Below are 20,542 nucleotides of genomic sequence, written 5' to 3' on the forward strand. Positions count from 1 at the left end.
GTGGCGACCCTCCAGTGCCATCAACCAGTGGGCACCGCTCCCCGTCCACGGGGCATGCCAAGAGGGGCAAGAAGACTCCCTCTTTGCAGCGGCACCGAGGGAAGTCTGGGAGAGACGGCTAGGCCCATGTCGGGCAGTCCTCGATCCCCACTGGGCTCCAGGCCTCAGACTCATGTTAAGCGGAGTAGCCCGGTCACTTTGGAACAGGCCTCTCCGGATGCCCTCCAGGCGGTCCGGGACGTTATGTCCATGCTGGTGCCCGGAGTGCCGCCGATGTCAGCCCCACGCTCCAGAGGCAAGCCGCTGCTGGGATCTCTGCGGTCACTTCCCGCCCAGTACCGGTCTCAGTCAAGGGAATGTTCCTGACACCGTTCACCGCCCAGCAACCATTTGGGCAGAGTCCATGTGGATCGCCCTCAACGCCTACCAGACTGTCTGGCTGGGTTCCTTCCGGCCGGGACTCTCGGCACCGCTTGTCCTCAAGGAACGAATATTGATGGGACCGCGGCAGGTGTCGCCAATGGTCCTCGATTCGGAGGGGGTACCGCAGTCGGTCACAGCACAGTCGTCGATGCCGTTCTCATTCGGACTCCAGCTCCAAGTCTCCGCCAAGACATTGCAGCCCTGGGCGTCGAATGCCGGCATCTCACTGTTGCAGCTCCGCCCACTGAGGCCGTTCGCAGAGCAGCTGTTACTGTTGGTACTGGTTGGCCGATGTAGATCCAGAAACAGCAGCAGATCTTATGCCAACCCGGTCTCCATTCATAGCTGGCCTTCGATGGGCCAGGCCAGCCAGCCAACCCAAACAGCCGGCCCTGCCAGTGCCACAGCAGGTGCAGTGGCACCGAACGTTATGGCTTTCCCAGTGGTACCAGTGAGCACCATGCCCAGCCCCCGGTGCGAGCTCACTCAGTGACCGGAGCTTCGGAAGCACCATTGGCCTCCCTCTCCAGACCCCCGAGAAAGGAGTCAGTGGGACGTATGTCCTCAGCACCGTGCCCGGAGTCCAACCAGGTGGTGGACCTTCTGGTGCCGGCCGATACCCAGAGCACCACACTGGCCTCCTCACCTAGCCCAGAGGTGGTGATTGCGGCTCCGCCCCGCAGGAGGACTTCAGGGCCCATCAAGAACTCTTAAAGAGGGTGGCAGAAGCCTCCACCTCCAGGCAGAGGAGATGGAGGAGCCCTCAGACTCCCTGTTTAACGTGCTGTCCCCATCGACACTGGGTAGGGTGGCCTTGCCTCTCCACGAAGGGGTGGCTAAGATTTCAGATGCCCTGTGGCAAACATTGGCCTCATTGGCCCCCATCTCTAAGAAGGTGGAATGCAAATACTTTGTACCCACTAAGGGGCATGAGTACTTGTATACCGACCTGGCACCCAACAATCTGGTGGTCGAGTCGGTCAACCACAGGGAACGGCAGGGTCAGCCAGCCCCTACCCCAAAGAACAAAGACTCTTGGAGACTGGACTCTTTTGGAAGGAAAATATATTAGTCTTTGAGCTTCTAGTTACGAGTGGCAAACCATCAGGCTCTCCTGGGCTGGTATGAATTCAATCTGTGGGGCTCCCTGCCCAAGTTTGAGGACTCCCTCCATGAGCGTGATAGGAAGGAGTTCAAGGTGCTAGTGGAGGAAGGGGTAGGCAGCCTCGGATGCTGTGGACACGGCCACACGATCCATGGCCTCCATGGTGTCCATGAGATGGGCGTCATGGCTCCTAATCTCTGGGCTGTCCAGCGAGGCGCAGTCTTCCGTGTAGGATCTCCCGTTTTACGGGAAAGCTCTGTTTGCAGAGGAAACAGATACAAGGCTGCATGGCATGAAAGACTCCTGCACGACGCTCCGGACTCTGGTCCTCCATGTACCGGCTCCGGCAAAATCTAAGTTCAAGCCGCAGCAGACTCCCACCCAGGCCACCTTCCCGAAGTATGAGGCCACCCATAAGAAGCAGCGGGACTATTAGAGATGCCCTCAGAGGCAGTCTCGGCCTGCCCCACAGCCTGGGTCCTCCAAGGGCAAGCAGGTGGGGAAAAGGTGCTTTTGACAGGATGCTTGGGGGCACCCTGCCAGTCCTCATCAGGGATCCACCCCCAATAAAGCTCCCCTTTTTTCCAACCGGTTGTGTGCTTTCCTCCTGGAATGGTCGCAGCTAACCTCGGACCGATGGATCCTCAACACCATCTCCTGGGGTTACACCCTCCAGATTACTTCCTCCCCGCCCAACCACCTGCCACCCCCATCCCTCTTGGGGGACCAGTCACACGAAGCTCTGCTCGAGTAGGAGGTGGGGCGGCTCCTAGGACTAGGAGTGATAGAGGCGGTGCTCGAGGATTTCATGGGCGAGGGGTATTACTCCCGTTATTTCCTTATCCCGAAGGCCTAAGGGGGGCTCAGGCCCATCCTGGACCTGCAAGGTCTGAACCAGTACATGGTGAAACTCAAGTTCTGCATGGCTTCCCTGGCCTCCATCATACCCTCCCTGGATCCCGGGGACCGGTACGCTGCCCTCGATCTACAGGACACATACTTGCACATCCACATATTCGAGGGGCACAGGCGCTTCCTCTGTTTTGTGGTGAGACAGAATCACTACCAATTCACAGTCCTCCTGTTTGGTCTGTCCACTGCCCCCAGGGTGTTTACAAAATGCATGTCAGTGGTAGCAGATTACCTCAGACGGCGGGGGTTCCAGATATTTCCCTATCTGGACGATTGGCTTGTCAAGGGCACCTCCTGGTCGCAGGTGAGGGATCATGTGGCACTCCTCCTGTCCACGTGCACTGCCTTGGGCCTATTGGTAAACAACACCAAGTCCACGTTAGTCCCGGTCCAACGCATAGTGTTTACTGGGGCGCTCCTGGATGCAGCGTTGGCCAGGGCCTCTCTCCCGCCAGACAGATTCAAGACCCTGAAAGGTCTCATTGACTCGGTCACAAGGTTCCCGGTGACAACAGCCAGGGCTTGCCTGCAGCTCTTGGGTCACGTGTCGGCGTGCACGTATGTGGTCCGTCATGCCAGACTCAGGATGAGGCCCCTCCAGCTCTGGTTGGCCTTGAAGTTCTCCCAGGCCATGGACAGGATGGACAAGGTCCTCACTGTACTGGACTCTGTGATCACCTCCCTACGGTGGTGGTCCGCCCCAAACAACATGCTCCGAGGGGTCCCGTTCAGGGACAGGGCCCCGTCATTGAAGCTGGGGTCCGATGCATCGGACTTGGGTTGGGAGGCCCATATGGGGAACTTTCAGACCCAGGGCCTGTGCTCGGCTCAAGACCTGACCCTACATATAAGGTCAAGGAGCTCAGGGTGGTGCGGCTGGTGTGTATGGCCTTCCGCTCGTACCTGGAGGGCAAGGTAGTCAGAGTCCTCATGGACAACAAGGCCTCAATGTTCTATATCAACAGGCAAGTCAGGGCCCGATCCTCTGCCCTCTGCCATGAAGCCCTCAGGCTGTGGACTTCTGTGTTGCCCACGACATCCACCTGAAGGCCTCCCACATACTGGGTGCCCGGAACGAGAGGGCAGATTGCTTTAGCAGGGACTTTTCCTCGCAACACGAGTGGTCCCTCCACCTGGAAGTGGCCCACTGGCTCTTCCAAATGTTAGGAACTCCCCAGGTGGACCTATTTGCGACTCGGCAGGACAGCCGATCCCCCAGTTCTGCTCCAGTGGGGCCTGGGGAGGGGTGCTATCTCTGATGCCCTTATCCTGTCCTGATCAGGCCAGGTTTTCTACGCCTTCCCCCCGTTCCCTCTAATCAGCATGGTCCTGGAGAAGATAAAGACTCACAAGGCCCAGGTCCTCCTGATTGCCCCAGCATGGCCCAGGCAGCATTGGTACGGGACCCTCACGGGCCTGGCGGTAGCTTTGCCGTGGCCGTTGCCACTCCACCCAGACCTGCTCTCTCAGGACCAGGGCCGCCTCCTCCATCCCAACCTAGTGGCTCTTCACCTCACGGTGTGGCTGCTCAGTGGTTAGGTGGAGAGGAAAGGATGTGCTCAGAACAGGTTCAGCGCATCCTTCTCGAAAGTAGATGGCCCTCCACTCGCCTTGCTTATTTGGTGAAGTGGTCCCGGTTTTCTAGGTGGGCGGCAGACCAGGGTGTCTCCCCTGTGGCCACTCCGATCCAACTTATCCTTGATTACCTCCTCCACCTGAGAGCCCAGGGCCTGGCGCCCTAATCAGTCAAAGTGTACCTGTCAGCCATATCGGCCTTCCATCTGCCGGTGCAAGGGCACACGGTATTTTCCCATGCTATGACTGGCTGGTTCCTTAAGGGTTTGGACCATCTTTTTCTGTATTCTAGACCCCCATCCCGCAATGGGACCTAAACCTGGTGTTGGCTCGCCTCATGGGGGCCCTCGTTTGAACCACTGGCCACGTGCTCCTAATCTCACCTCTCCTGGAAGGTGGCCTTCCTGGTTGCAGTCATGATGGCCAGGCAAGTCTCGGAGCTCAGAGCCCTGACCTCCAAGCCACCGTACATGGCCTTTCATAAGGAAAAGGTCCAGCTCCGCCCACACCCCGCGTTCCTCCCCAAGGTGGTCTCCACCTACCACATGGGTCAGGAAATTATTCTACCCGTACTATGCCCCAAGCCTCACATGTCCAGTGAGGAGCACCGTCTCCACTCGCTCGAAGTGCGGCGGGCTCTGGCTTTCTATCTCGAGCGGACCAAGCCGTTCAGAAAGTCCTGACAACTATTCGTCACCTCGACTGAGCGCGTGAAGGGCCACCTGATTTCCACTCAGTGGCTTTCCAATCGGATCACTTCATGCATCCGTTCTTGTTATGAGCTGGCAGGTGTCCCCCCGCCACCCATTGTGAGGGCACACTCGACTCTGGCGCAGGCCTCGTCGGCTGCCTTCGTGGCCCATGTCCCCATCCAGGACGTTAGTAGGGCTGCCACATGACCTTTAGTTCACACATTCACCTCGCACTATGCGATCGTCCCCCAAACCAGGGATGATGCCGGGTTCAGCAGGGCTGTCCTCCGTCCTGGAAACTTGTGAACTCCTACCTACCTGCAACAGATATAGCTTGGAATCATCTACTGTGGAATACACATGAGCAATCACTCTTAGAAGAAAAGACAGTTACCTTTTCCATAAATGGTGTTCTTCGAGATGTATTGCTCATGTCTATTCCACATCCCGCCCTCCTTCCCCTCTGTTGGAGTTGTCCAGCAAGAAGGAACTGAGGGTGGGGGGAGCGTGCAGCTCCCCTTATACCGTGCCCAGGCAGGTGCCACTCCAGAGGCCACAGGGGGCGGCCCCCTCCCCTGCATGGGTACTGCTGGGGGAAACTTCCAGCACCGGTGCAAGTGGCAAGCACGCATACCTATTGTGGAACAGAAATGAGCAACACATCTCGAAGAACACCAGTTACGGAAAAGGTAACTGTCTTTTCTGCTGAATGTTTCCACTTTAGAATGCAATTGTCCTTCAATCATGCATCCTGTTGTTCAACGTGGAGAAATATTTTCCTAAAGTAAACTTCTGAATAGGGAAGTTGATTTTGTGAAACTGATATTCTTTGCATAAGCATGCAGGATAGGTAACAGTTTTTGGTAGCTATGATTGTTGGTTGTCATTTTAAAGAGTCTTGATACATAAGGAGTTTAACTAGATGAAACTTATTCTAGCCTGTTTCATTAGCATTGTTACTGAGTTAACATATCTTCCACAATGCACTTTGGCCAAAATATTCGAATGCTGGTGCTTAGAGGTAGGTATCTATATCTGTTTTTAGGCATCTAAATAAGTGGCTTGGTTCTCAGATGTTCTGAGCATCCTTAGCTCTCACTGCAATCAATAGATGTGGTTGCTCAGCACCTCTGGAAATCAGGCTATTATCTGTGTGCCTAAATATAGATTTAGTAGCCTAGGCTTAGGCACTGAAATTTAAAAATATTGTCATTTATGTAAAATATATGTCTGCTTTGTATCGTATGACCATTATTAGAAACAAATAGTTCAACCTGTAGGCTATTGCAGTTTGGTACAGTTTTAAAAACAAAACCAAAGAGAATATAGGGTTTGCCTGATATGCATGACATTGTGTAAAATCATAGAATTATTTTTAAGAGAGGGTTTTCATGACTATAACATTCCAGTGGTGGGTTTGGAAGTTGTTTTGTTTACCAAGGCATCATACACAAGGATGTTAGGTGTGTGTACTTGCTGTTAATGAGTTTAAAAAAGACACTGAGGCTACCTTCAAGAAAGCAAACCTTTATTCAGCAAACTTTCTAGTAGCTTTCCTATGGAACTTTCGTGGTAATTCTGGAATGCAGGGTCAAACAACAGCCTAGTCATAGAGTATTCCCTGGTGGCTTTGAGGCATTATGGAAGGCTGTCCAAGCTAATCATTTCAAGCGGCCCATGGAAAACCACTTTCTGGTTAAGTCTGCATCATACTGTTCCACCAATGGAAAAAATTGAACATGAGGAGGGTGTGTAGCTTACAGACAAAAATACATCCAGCGTAGCCCAGAATCTGTTTTTAGCTCATAACGGCTGAACATTTTGAAGTGTTAGACACAGTTTCCTGGCTTACTGGGGCAGAAAGAAAGGGAGTGTCTGTGTGTGTATGCTGCATAGTTTTGTGAAACATTAGGGAGAAGAGGCTGAAGCAGGAGCTTTGCTGAAGGTAAGGCTGGTGGGCAGTAGAAATTGGGAAGAGGGTGGGAGAGAACTATCTGTCAGGCACAAAAACAATATTTAAAAGAAAAATAAAGTGAGATAAGAAACCTTTGAACTTGAAGGTACTGGGCAGAATGAACAATTTTTGTGTCTCTACTTCTCTGATGTCTTCCAACTATAGTGGTTTCTTTAGCTAACATCTACACTACATAGTATACGTGAATTGTTTTCCTCCACAGAACTCTTTGTATCTATGATCAGTTGAACTTAATTGTTGTAATTGGTGAATTAGACACTGCCAAAATCACCTTACAGCTCGGCCCTAAAGGTGGTGGTTGTTTTTTGTGTTTTTGCCCGGGGTGTGTGGGGTGGGGGAAGGGTTAAGGAAAGCTTCATATGTATGGTATGCTTTAATAGAGCTTTATATTGTCAGTAATACACCACAGTGACTGCCCCAATCCATGATGATTAATGCATAGACTATCTCTCTCCTTTTTTTTCTTGGATTCTGCCTAGCCTGTCCCATAATTTTAGTAATTTACAATAAATACAAATCATAATGGACCAAAAGTTTCCTTTCTTAGTGTTAAATACATTTAATATTGGAGGGAAAACTTCCATTCTTTATGCTGGTGAAGCAGGGTAAAGTGGCAGGAGTGGCACAGAGATTTGGCCTCGTTGTCTTTTGGATCTCTCTGCTACATTTAACTGGAAAGAAAAAAAATATTTAGACCTGATTGCAAACAGAGCTTTGCTACTTAAGAGTGTCTGTTTAAATTATTTGCTGAAGGAAGTATGACATTTCCATCTTAGAGTGGTTATTTTTTGAAATGTACACATAATCACCTAAATGTCATCATTGTTTAAACAACAGACTATTGCTGTAAGGTCCAATTTTAATTCTGACATACAGGACATATGTACAAGAAGTTGATATAAACAAGCTACCCAAAGGTGACCTGTGTTAGCTCAGATTACTCATGTAAACTCTGTATCAGTAGATAACACTCTTGCTTTTAGAGGAGGAGGGTGTGAGTTTAAGGCAAATAAGGTGGTTACTGTTCCACAGATGAGCTACTCAATGGCAGTCCTAACCATCTCTACTAATTGTCCAATTGGAAGTGACAGTTTTTTTAACAGAATAAGGAAGACCTAGTAAGACATTCTCGCATACAAGTTTGCAGGAGAATTACTGCTGAGCAATGGGGTCTTGCGCTCAATCAAGCGTCTTTTTCGGCACCCAAAATTTCATGTGGGCACAGTTGAGAGAATTTAGATGACTAACTAGCTGACTGTGGCTGCATCCAAAGTAGCTAGACACCTTCTTCTGCTTCTTCCCTATTTTGTATTTGCAGTAGTACTTAGAGGCCCCAACTGAAATTGGGGCCCAACTGTGCTGTGGTGTTTGTGCACATATTAAGAGACAGTCCCTGCCCCAAAACACTTACAATCTAAATAGACAAAGGACGAGAGAAAGGAAATGTTATTGGATGGGATTTTCAGAAACACCTAGGTGACTTAAGAGCACTAGTCCCAATGAAAGTCAGTGGCATTTGTTCTCCTAAGTCACTGAGGCACTTTGGAAAACGTCACCCATTGTTCTTATGTCCGTGAAGGAAAGGAGGCATAGATTGACTAAATGACTTGCCCAACATCACACAGAAAATCTGTGTCAGAGCCAGAAACTGAACTCAGCTCTGAGTCCCAGTCCAGTACCTTAACCACAAGACCACCCATCCTCAGGATGTATGGCTACAGAACATCAGTTTCTGCACACATCTGTGCCCACAAGTTGTAAACTGAAAAAAGGGAGGACAGTTTGAGAAATCAGGTTTTAGAAACTTTTGTTCAATTTGCCTGCAGTTCCTGCAGGTACAGAGTCCATGCACTCCTAGGATCTAACTCATTAGTTTCCTAAATAGTTTGAAATTCCTTGAAGGCATTACATTAATCTACTTTATATTTTGGTCTATACACTGAGGACATAGTAGCTAGAGATGCAAGAGACCTATCGGATCATTAAGTTCATCCTTGCATGGGCAGGAAGTCGTCCCTCTGAGAGAGGACACATTAGCTCTTTAACTGCTACAACTACATTAGCCAAAATTTGAACTGGCTCTTTTTTTTTTTTTTTCTTCTTCAAGCTTAATGGTTATTACTTAGATGGATGTGCACACTAGCCATTGTGCATCAATTCAATAACGTTTACAAATGATGGACTTTGTTTTTCCTGCAGAAGAAAATTATGTCTCCAGAGATTTAGATTGTATCAGCCCTCCTGTAATAGGATAAGGATCTTCAAGCTTGAATCAGTCTTCCATGCTGCTCTAACTTGAAGACTGTAAAACATAACTTAATTAAATTGCACAAGTCTAGGGCTCAGAAAAATGATTTAAGTAAAAGGAAAAATCATGGCCTCATTACAGGGTCTGCAGTTCTGATATGGCATGTGAAGAGTGATGTAGGCTTTTTGGTACTGACTTTGTATGTAAAACCAAAAAAGAGATTGTGGGTTTTTATTTATATATAAAATTAGAAGCGTGTGATCAATGATTAACTGTTTAAAAGACTTATCTAGCTGATATTTAATAATTGAATACCGATTACTGTTTTATGAAGAAAACTGTTGTCATATTTTGTTTTTATTTTCATCTGTGATCTACCGAACAGTTTTTTCTGTTTAACCTAATAAGACTCTGCTCTAAAGAGAGTCAAATGAGTTTGAGTTGGATTCTGGCTTCAAATGGGACTTTTAAGGCTAAATAATGCTTCCCCCCCCTCTTCCCCCACTGCTTTAGTTCATTGCTTGAATACAGTAGTATATAAATGCAAAATATTCTGCCAAGAATACTATGGTACAATTTATTATGGTGTGTTTTTGTCATAGGAATATGGTTGGAGTTGCGGGAATCAAAAATCTGCTTCTCATTTGTGAAAGCACATGACCAAAATGCATAGTTTTAAAAAATACTGTAAATTGCTGCCAATAAGAAACTCGGTATTTAATTCAGCTACAGTGTAACACTAACACACATCCCTGCTTATTTCCTGTATAGATCCATATACAGCCTTGAAAAAGGTGAAGTCTAGCTTACTTTTTGGCTTTCTGCGTGACTGTCACATTAAACTGCAAACCAAAGTGAACAAAGGTATAATTTATAAACAAGATACTTCTAACCCTGTATTACTGTGGAACTAACAAAGCAAATACACTAAGCCCTCCCCCTCCCCACAACCATAAGCTGTATAGCAGCTAAGTGAAAAATACAGGCTCAGACTCAGTAAACCATCTAAAGTTGATGGTGATTTGACCATTACAGAAAGGAGGGTATAAAAGTGATTTAAGCTGACAAGAAAAAGTACTGGGAATTACTGAAAGAAGAATCTTTTTTTCTTAAATTAATTGTCTTGAGCTAGAGAAAGAGGGGAGAGAGTTAGTTGGTCCAAGTCAAAGCCATAGCATTCCAGACCACATAAGTGCAGCAAAAGAAAATAACAAACTAGCAATTTCATATGGGAGAGGGATTTTTTTTTAATTACTCTGAAATACTTTTAGATTCTGCATAATCACAGCACCACTAATTGAGATGAGAGTTTCTTGTGGTGCCCTTATTTGACATGCAGATGGACCAGCCACGTTTGCGAAGACATTGGCACCACCATGTCTTCCCCCCCTTCCTGAAGGTGAATATTACAGTCACATTCTACAGCTGAAAGTCCTTCTAAGGCTGTGTATATAGTATGAGCTAGAGGTTTCCCCTAGCATAGACATCCTTGTGCTAGCTCAGTGAGGGTAAGCGAGAGTATAAATAGTAGTGTAGCCGTGATAGCATGGGGAGCGGCATGGCGTATTGGTGCCAGATATGTACATGTGGGGTTCAGGCAGGTTTGGACTCAGGGAGCTGTGCTGGCACTGCTCCTGCCCGTGCTACTGCAGCTACACCACTAAATATACTCACACGAGCTCTCGTTGAGTTAGCAGGAGTATGAGTATGTGAGCTCGGAATATACCCCCTTAGCTTGTGGAGTACGTGTTTCCTAAGACAGAAGGCTGCATTTGGTGAGTTCTGGGGACGCATTTATTTTATACTCCACTCCTCTCAAAGGATTAGATCATTTTTTATAAAAAAATAAATATATACTTAAAATAAAAATCCCCCAAACAAGTGAAAAAACAATAGAGAAAAGATAAATAGCATTTGCCATAGTGTCTCCCACCAGAGGTCAATGCCAAATACTGTAAGTCCTTCCATAAGAAAGGTCAGAGAGTGTACCCCTTTACTGCACTTATCTCAAGAAATCCACATTCATCTGTCAGTGTGGGCTCCTTTTGATTAATCTCCTATCTTTTGTACAAACGTTATAACCATGATGGAGCTTGAGGTCAGTATTTGCATGATGTAGAACAGTGAGATTTCCTAGGCTCTCGGTGTACTTTCTTCTATACGTATTTTTTTCATCTTCCTGATTCTCACTTTCAGCACTGGTACTTCAGACAGGGTTTATTTTTGAGTGGCCATGGTATTCAGAAGAGTGGACTCCTGCCCATCGTGTTTCTGTGATATCTTCTAGCAGTGGAGGACTGGCATGTAAACTACGGGCATTTGTGACTAGAGAGAACCCTAGGACACCAAGATTTTGCAGCCAATGTTCTAAATGAAAGGCCTCTACAGTGGGTGCCTTGTTGATTCATTAGAACAGTCATCTGATGTCTTCTCTCATCTCCAGGTCAACAGTAAAGAATGGAAAGACAAGGCCTTTTTCTTGTTCATGTTTCCTAGGTGGCTTTGCTAGCCTTGGTCTGATGTTTCCCATCTTCCTTTGGTCTTCTGCCCAATTTTCTAATCTGGGGTCCTCTGATGTATCCCAAGCCAGAAAATCTGTTCCATATGGGTTGAATTTTATTTTTCCTAAAATGTTATTACTACCATTCTACCAGCTAAGAGCCCAATTACCTATGGAGTGTATGCAGTTATATTGCCTACGTGTCTCTTGTTGAATTTCCCCTCACAGATGATCTATTTACATTCAGTAGTGTTTTACAGTCGGTCTTAAACAAAGCTCTTGCTCTTGATCTGCTGAACTCAGGCTTGGAACTAATGGGTCATGGACGGGGTGGGGGGTAAAGATAGGTTAATGACCATTTCTCCCTCAATGATGTGCTTACTTTTTCACGGCAGGTGAACAAAGGCAATATAACATAAGTGTGAGTACTTTTTTTGGAGCCTGGATATTTCTCCAAGATGCTTCATCCTTTCAAACGATTGGTTCTGATTATTATTGGCAAAACTGTTTATGTTGATCTGCCTAGGTTAGAAAGAAGGCTGTATTAGTCTAAAAATCTGTTTTCTGATGGTTTCATAGCAATGGAAGTCTATCTGGACCCAGATCCGTCCCTGCTGCCTGCTTCAATATCCTTCAAGTGACACTGTATTCTTTTAGTGTGAGATTCACGCATGTCCAAAGGACCAGCACCAGGCCTGTGAAGCACACAGATCCCCACATAAGATCTTAAAAGAGGGCTTAAGTGGAATTTAAATGGTGCATAGGTCTCATATTGGCCATGCACAGGAATGAATTTCACACTGAGTGCCCAACAAGAGGAATGAAGATATTTTAAATATTGCATACAAATAGACAGAAGTAGACTGATTCATGTGTGCATGAAGATGCCTTTTTCACCATTGCTTAGAATGTACGTTAGTCTGTCTCTAACAACTTCATAGTTTGAAGATGTCAACCATTACCAAAGAAATCTACAAAATTGCCACATGACGATCCTACCATAGTCTCTTTTTCCTTTAGATTTCATCCGTGGATACCAAATAATTCTGCCTTTGGTTGAAGGGTACTCCATCCTTTTATGTCTTCCTGTGCACCTTCTGTCAATCTGAAGTTATAGTTCTACACAATTTAGAATAGAGACGCATCCTGCATTTTAATTTTAGGGAAGTCTTAACCTAGGCAATATCATTGTACTGGAAGAAGAGAGATGGCAGTGCTGAAATCAAAGTAGTGTGGCTCTTACAATAAGTGAAACCACAACAGGAATCTTTGTAGTCCTTGGCTGTAAACTGCTGCCACAGAATAAGCAATTTATTCTGTAGGTCTGAAAACTTCCTGTTCCCTTGAATTGTTGTTTCTTATAAGCAAATCTAATGCCAAAACATTATTTTTTATTGTTTTTAAAGTAAATATTTGCTTTCACCCAATACATTTTGAAAACACAAAATTTGTCTTTGCTTTTACATACAGTATGGGATGCTAATGAGTTCATCTAAATATCTCTTTATAAAACTCTGTTCTCAGAGATTAATAATTTGGTGTGGAAAGTTCCTTTAAAGCTGCAATGTGCTGCTATACCCTTTATTCCCAAGGACATTTTCTATCATTTGGTAAGGCTGTCTAATCACTATCCTGCCATAATGGCAGTCAGTGAAGGTGCTTAAGGTGGAGCCCCATTAGATTAAGAGAAGGGGTGTAGCTGGCTGGCCATTGTCCAGGAGGGATCCTCAGTTCAGGATCTCACTCCCACCCTGGTCTGAAATAGACCTAATTGGTCGATCTTTCAGGGCATGCTACAATGCACACTTTTGTTCTTGAGCCCAGAGAGACTGGGAGGACTTTAAATGGAAGATCATAAACATGGGGAAATGTTTTTAGCTGCTGGATTCTGACTTAAGTTAATTATTGGATGTGGTGGTGGTAGGTGAGGGAGAGGGGGTTTCCTGGAGTAGTCTATTGGTATACTTGCATTTTTTTTTAATGTATCATGGAGCACCTAGGGTAAAGGCTAAAAACTCTTTTTCATGGAATGTCTAGTACAATTGAAAGTAAATAAACTTTTTTATCATCCTTGAGTGAGGTGAGCCACTTTATAAATACACTGACTACAATGACAGAAAACGTTTAATAGGAGCTGGTTTTGTTCATGAGAGGTATCCATACAGCCATCTCTGCAAACTGGTGGGAGAATTGATCTCTTAATCTGAAATACAAAGATGCTGTGAAATATATATTTTTATTCTTTAGATGTAGCTAAGATCAGTCCTTTATGTTTCAATTTCTGTACCTTCCAGAATTAAGGAGGTTTTAAAATACGTTGCATCGCTGAATCAAAGAAACTGGAACTTGTCTTAGAGCCTTTCCCATGCACCAGTGTCATCTGGGATTTGGCACCAAACTGATTCCCCCAACTCACGCATATTGTAGGTTGTCGAAGGAAAATCTCTATACAAATGTAAGAAAAGTAGCAATGGCTGCGGCTAATTTTGAGAGCGGTGATTGCTCTGTAGTCTTGCAGATGTCATTATTTGTTGTGTCACTGGTTTGAATGTTTAGAATGTCCTGGCGTTCTGAAGTCCCAGGGTGCTGAGAAAAATCCCTTGTCACTATTTCTGTGGAATTTATTGACTGTTTTGTTGTACGTTTGATTGGCTCCTACACTGACTGAGGCCCTATTTTACAGTCATTGTACCTTTAGATAAATTTATTCCTTCACCCATTATATAATATGTACATGGCATCAGACACGCACACTGGAAGTTGTACCAGTGACTTGAGCCTTGAAAAACTGATGTCTATCTTGAGGTTCTTAATAGCAGCTTGCTCACTACCCTCTCTGTTAAAAGGATTACCATCCAGTGCACAATCATTATGGAGACCAGATGGTCACTTTGCCTGCTTCTTTAGACAAATTGGGTTCAATGTCCCCTTATGAATAGAAATAAGCCTCTCAAAGCTTCCTTGCAAGTGTAGTTTATGCTCTGATATGTAGGTTCTACATACAAACTCCCTAGTTTGTGATCTGCTCTTATTGGAATGGTGAAAGCAGGTTTGCTAAAGATTTACACTGACTGACTAACTGGGAACTTGATAGAGTTTATGCATTTTTTTTTCTATTTAACTTGGTTTCATCTTGAATGTAGGGTTTTCCCCCCTTCTGTTGTTAAATCAATTGCTGTGCATTAAAGCTGCTATTGTTAGAGCTGCTTTATATAACTAATGCTTTTCTAGGCATAGTCAGTTAATACCTACAAGATAAGGGGATGCATAAACATCTAAATTCCTTATTATTAACATTTCAAATAAAGTAGCTTTTTATCATAAGATGTTCAAGTCCCTACATTTTGTGAAAGTCTCTAACAAATGGCTTGGTGAAAGTACTCATGGCTTTGTGTACAGAGGTGTGTAAACACTGCAGAGCAAGGTCAAAAAATATAATATACCTCTAAGACATTTGTTTGCTAACCTTTGTCTAAGGCTCTCTGTCGATACTGTTTTTAATGCTAGTTTGTGACTTGTAATGTAATGTAACCTAAAAGTTAGCCAAATACAAAGCTTGCTGATGAATTCCTTTAGTCACCTGTGTGGCTCTTAATATGTTAGAGACATAAAATCATCCACATTTTTGCGCGCGCTCTCTCTCTCTCTCTCTCTTTTTTTTTTTTATAAAGAAGCTAAATCTTTCAGTGTATTTTTTTATTTCTGTGCGGATGGGATAATTTTTCCATTGAAAATGTCATAGTTCTTTGGACTCTTCATGGATTACTTGTAAACTGTCCGCCAAGTTTATTTGGGGGAGGGAATGAATTTTGGTAAACAGTATATCCATTAAACTGCTGTTCTAATAATTTTCCCCAAAAAAACTTTCTCTACAGTGATGCATTTCTTCTGCTGAGCGTTTTCAGTCAATAACCTGCTGTTGAGTTCTGTGAAATTCAGATCCTGTCCTGTTGTTTTGAATTACAGCCTTTGTGTGCCATGTGAACAGCTGACATATACTCAGCTTCTCAATAGCGACTTTTGTCTTGTTACCTTTTGGTGTGTGCAGAGCCTGGTGCTGCCTTTTTGTTGTTTTGCTGGCAGATTAACTTAAAATCAGAATAAACTTTAAGAAAAGTTTGCTGGCTTGTTGGCAGGGTAGCCTTTCACCTCTGGGGTTGTGGCTGGAATTCAGCCATGACAGGAGTAAACAAGCACAAAGACATTGCTCTGATCAGTTTGGTACAAGTGGTCCAAATTGTAATGGATACTTGCACAGCCTGATGAATTTTAATGCATGTTACCAAAGCAAAATGCAGAGTAATGGAAGTTTGTGCCAGTTCATCACTGAAAGGGGAGTAAGAAAGAATTAGAAAACATCCCAATATTAGGTTCTGTTGCAATAATTTCACACCTGTTAACAAACATAGTGTATAAGAATATGTAGCTGAAATATAAAGACTCTTAACCAATTCTCTTCTCTCATTTTTATGTTGATTTATCTGATAGCAGAGGTAAAGTATATGTAAATATATTTGACTGAGATATTTTTTCCCTGTTTGTATTTTCCAGAAAGTTTTCATGGAATGCCATCCTGTTTTTGGAAAGTGTGGTGGCTAGCTATCAGGACAATGCAAAGCACACTGATTGCTAATTGCACCCACATTTAATGGTGATTCTAGAGGTATTTCTGTTTTTATTTCATACTAAACTGTATACCAAAATACTTAATGAAAAATAAATAGGGTGGAGCAGGGAGGGTTTCAAAATAAATGTAAAAAAAAAAATGTGGATTCCCAGAAGCCTGTAAGGAGGCTACACAAGTCCAGTCTGAAAGTTAATATGAAGAGAAGCACCAGTTACTATTTCAACATTGAAAACACGGTTTAGGATGACTTGTTTTTTATCTGTTCAAAACATTCTTTGTCCTTTGTATGTATACTGCAGCCACTGGAGTTTGAAACAAAAGTAAGGGTGGGCCAACTTGGGCCTTTTATTTTCAAGTGCACTTATATGGGGCCAGATTGTACAACCTTCTCACACCAGCAATTGAACTTCTCCTGTAAATGCTACTTTAAATCAGCAAGGATTGCTCAAGTACCTTTTGTTGAGTGAGCTTCCAAACTTCTGTGTGCTGAACAAACATGGTGCAGCTTTGTATTGAAAGCTATTCAAAAAACCCAAGTCTCCCCCCCCACCCCACTGGCTGTTTTTAATCATGAGTAGGGGTTTACTGAACAATTTATTGAAGGAACATTTTATTTCACCAAAGCTAGTCAAGCTGAAACTGCAGTTTGCGTGTCTCCTGGCAGAAGGGGTTTTCTGAAAGTACAGTTCACTGTACATCTAAGTAGTGATTATCCTGTTGTTTCCCTTTTGTTATGCTATTGTTCTTGGGAGTTAAAGGGTTTACAAGTTAGAAGAAGAAGATGTTGCCAGGGGGTGTGGGAGGAGGGAGGTGTTGAAATGATTTCAATGGGGTTAGACGCCAGCATTTGGTAGCTTTATAGCAGGGTAACAAACCACACAAAGAATGAGCTTTCCTGACCACCTCCCCACCCGCTGGAAAAAAAAATTGTTAAATACTGAAAATGGTTATTGACTCTATTTTAAAAAAGTTGTTTCATACAATAAAAAAAAGTCTGTTTCCTGTTCAGAGTGTAAAAGTGCTCTGTTCATCTTAGTTCTTCATCTTCTGGCCACTGATACTAATGAAACTTTTTTCTTAATTTAGTGGAAAATGGGAAATTCAGAAAGCCAGTACAGCCTTCATGGATCAAAAAATCATGCTAATGCTGCATCTGGTGCCAAGCAGAAACCATGTTCTCTGAAAATTCACAGCATTCATGCGAACGATGAAAAGTCTTGCTCCTTGCATGGATGGGGACACAGCAGCACTGGCACTAGCTACAAATCGAGATCACTAGCCAGAAGCTGTCTCTCTCACTTCAAGAGTAACCAGCCTTATTCACCAAGGCTCAGTGACACAGTGGCAAAGGCCTCTAAAAGCAGTATCCATGCCAAACACAGGACAAATGCCTCAGGGAACTACTGCCAGGGAAGCAATGCGACATTTTTTCCCGAGAATGGTTTCCATTATATTGGCCTTGAAGCTGCAAGTACTCATGTTGCCTCCAGGGAATGCAGTGGACATATTTTAAATTGCTATGGAAAGAATGAGAGCCTAGCATCAACCTCACCACCAGATGACAGGAGGAGCCCCAAAGTTCTCATTAAAACACTGGGGAAGCTGGATGGCTGTTTAAAGGTTGAGTTTCACAACAGTAGCAACAACAAAGACTCTACAGAGGAATCCAATGGACCAGTCCAGCTGCTGAGGTACTCACCTACTTTAGAATCCAAATCTAATGACCTGCTAGATGTGAGGAGGAACTCCAGTATGGATGACACTTCAAGTCATCGTCTATCTCCCACGGACTCAAGACTTAGATCCAGTAAAGGAAGCTCCCTAAGCTCAGAATCTTCATGGTATGACTCTCCCTGGGGAAACAATGGGGATATCAATGAGCTGGATGGCTCCTACCTGACCAGGAGCACTCCGGATACAAGGATTCATGCCAGTTTTCCCACAAATGACAGCAAAAAGTCCTTCAACCAAAGTTCATCTCTTTCCTCCCTCCGCGATCTATATAAGGATACAAATTTAGAAGGCAGCCCATCCTCAGATCTCAGGTTGTCTGATGAATACATTGGCACTCATGCCAGCTTAAGCAACCGTGTTTCTTTTGCCTCAGACATTGATGTTCCCTCTAGGGTAGAACACAGAGGCCCCGCACAGTACTCTTCTTATACTCTCCCATGTAGAAAATCCAAACCCCTAAACGAAGATGCCTCCAAGAAGGATACATTAAAGAGCAGGATGCGACGCATCAGTGACTGGACAGGAAGCCTCTCTAGAAAGAAAAGAAAACTGCAGGTATGTGGAAAAACTCACCTAAAGTCTAGTACTGAGAGCTGTAGATACCTTCCATTAGTGTAATGCCTGTATTTTGTTTTTCCCATAAGACTACTCAATGATTGGTGAAAATTCCAGCTCTCGAATTGTCATTTATGGAAGCAAATACATCAGTGAATAGATTTTCAAGTCACTAGATTTTCATGAGATGGACTAGAGCTTTTAAAATAGTTTCAATGTTAAAGCAAAGAGATATCTGATCCTGTAGATCAAAACATAATTTGTAGCCCTGAAAACGTCTATAAAAATAATCTGAAAAGTGCAGTAAAACAAATCCTGAAACATGGGAATGTGCATGTTGTAAATATCTTTTGTAAATTTTTTCCCCCTCATCACCAGTGCTCGCTGTTATCCCTCTCAAGTTAGGAAAGGACAACCCAGTTATATCTCCAAATCCAACTGTAGACAACGGGGTTTTTGGTTAAACCTGTAGTTTTATGGAGATGTTATTATCTAGCTGTCTTCTTCCTGTGTATGAACCTGGCTACATAATTCTCTGGGTATCAAAACTGAAGTGCCATCTGGTTAGTTAGTGGGTGTCTCTTTAGAACAGTTTAAGGTTAATCCCATCAATGGGAACTGAGGATAGCTGTGATCGAGACTGAAATTCCTGTCTCCTGCTCTAGGTCCCAGAATCAGCTCCGTAAAGGGCAGACCGTGCCTGGCCTTCTAAGAACACACAAATGGGGTATGCAGAAACTTCCCTCACTCCCATAATGACTCCCATGAAAGGGCTGGCCAAAGTTGTGCTCTCTGTGCTCTCTTCAGTTTAGGGACTGCTCCCTTCTAAAACTGCAGGGATGCAAGCCACCACCAAGGTGAGCAGAGAGGAGACAGAGCCATGTACCTGTACATCTTCATACCATCCGGCAGTATTATCTAGCTAAATAGGAGATCACACATTGCTCCCTCTAAGGGATGATGCAGCAACTGTGCTTCTCCAGTGTGCTGGGAAGATTTGGTAGGCATTATGCCATCTTGTGGCATAATCTTCCTGGAGCTCCTCCTCACTCCATACCACAACCAATGTGTGAGCCAAACTGACTTCAAGGCACAGCATATAATATTAAGGGCCAGTTTGTGCCAAGAAATCAGGTTAATCTGAGGGTTGCCTTTGTAAATTCCAAGAGAGGGCCACAGAATTTGGCTCTGGGAAACTGAAGGCTGCTCAGCTGGTTCATTACCTTACTTAAGACTTTTTGAGAGTTATTATGGAGCCCTCAAGTTTCCTGAAACCTTACCTGAGCACTCACTTGTTAGTTAGAAAACAGGAAAAAACTGAATAATAAAAAGTGCTTTAGCTTTTTACCCGAGGTTTCTTCATTGATATAAACAGCACTGAATATTTAGATTTTTATAAAAGTTCATATCAGGCTCTAAATACGATGTCCGCAACATAGCCCTTTTGTTATGCATTAGTTAATTACAACATTTTCAGAATGATATCCGGTAAGGGATTAATGGCTGTTTTGCACCAGCTGTGTATACATAGTAAAGAGACTCACTGACTTCCCCAACAGCAGGGAAATGTTGCTGGTGAGTCTGTATCAAACCAGACCTGGTGAAAGGAAATCAACCCCAATCCTAATTATAGCATCTTACTTTGAAAATGCTGGGCTTGAGTAACAGAGAACAACTGTCTTTGAGATGAGGACCCTAGCAACAACAGGTTAAAATGTGTAGCATCTTGTCCATAGATGTAGTTTGTTTGTGGAGGCTTGGCTGGGTCCTTTCCACTTTACCAATTTTAAACATGTTGTAACTGGCTCAGGGGATAGCTATGCTGTCACTTGGTTACAGTGGAGTGTAGATGGATCCCTAGAGAGACAAAAGTTCTCAAAGTAGTATTGGTTTGGGGCTCGAGTCCCTGTCTGACAACTTTAATGGAGTTTATAACCAGTTAGTGGCATGGCTTGCACTTAATTTAGTGGGCCCCAAATGAGGCCCTATTAGTGATTTGCAAACCTAACAATATATTCCCTAAATAAACTGAAAATTGGTCTTTTTGTAGGAAGCTGATCGCTTCTGAAGAGCGATAAGAAAGTATTGAAATGCCAATGTTTCAGCATGTGCCTGTGCCAACACTGGATTAAAGAAAGGGGAAATGGAGATTCCCAAATCTTACCAGAGATTTGCAGCTAGTCAGTGCCTGGAGTC

General features: G+C 44.3%; 1 protein-coding gene across 7 annotated transcripts in view; it reads left to right on the top strand.

The window, feature by feature from the left end:
* Positions 1-20,542, top strand: part of TIAM2 (TIAM Rac1 associated GEF 2) — a 218,690-nt gene that overhangs the window by 94,451 nt on the left and 103,697 nt on the right. For 2 of the 7 annotated variants that reach the window (XM_037895028.2, XM_043543180.1), the window contains exons 2-4: positions 9,702-9,794; positions 15,982-16,093; positions 17,144-18,346. In XM_037895028.2, the coding sequence (XP_037750956.1) occupies positions 16,079-16,093; positions 17,144-18,346 (1,218 nt within the window). In that variant the 5' untranslated portion in view covers positions 9,702-9,794; positions 15,982-16,078. Of the gene's footprint in view, positions 1-6,502; positions 6,653-9,701; positions 9,795-13,724; positions 13,886-15,981; positions 16,094-17,143; positions 18,347-20,542 lie in introns of those variants that run through there. The other 5 variants (XM_043543179.1, XM_043543182.1, XM_043543178.1 and 2 more) reach the window with 4 other exon arrangements.

The sequence above is a fragment of the Chelonia mydas genome, chromosome 3 (assembly GCF_015237465.2).
Source record: "Chelonia mydas isolate rCheMyd1 chromosome 3, rCheMyd1.pri.v2, whole genome shotgun sequence".
Classification (NCBI taxonomy): domain Eukaryota; kingdom Metazoa; phylum Chordata; order Testudines; family Cheloniidae; genus Chelonia; species Chelonia mydas.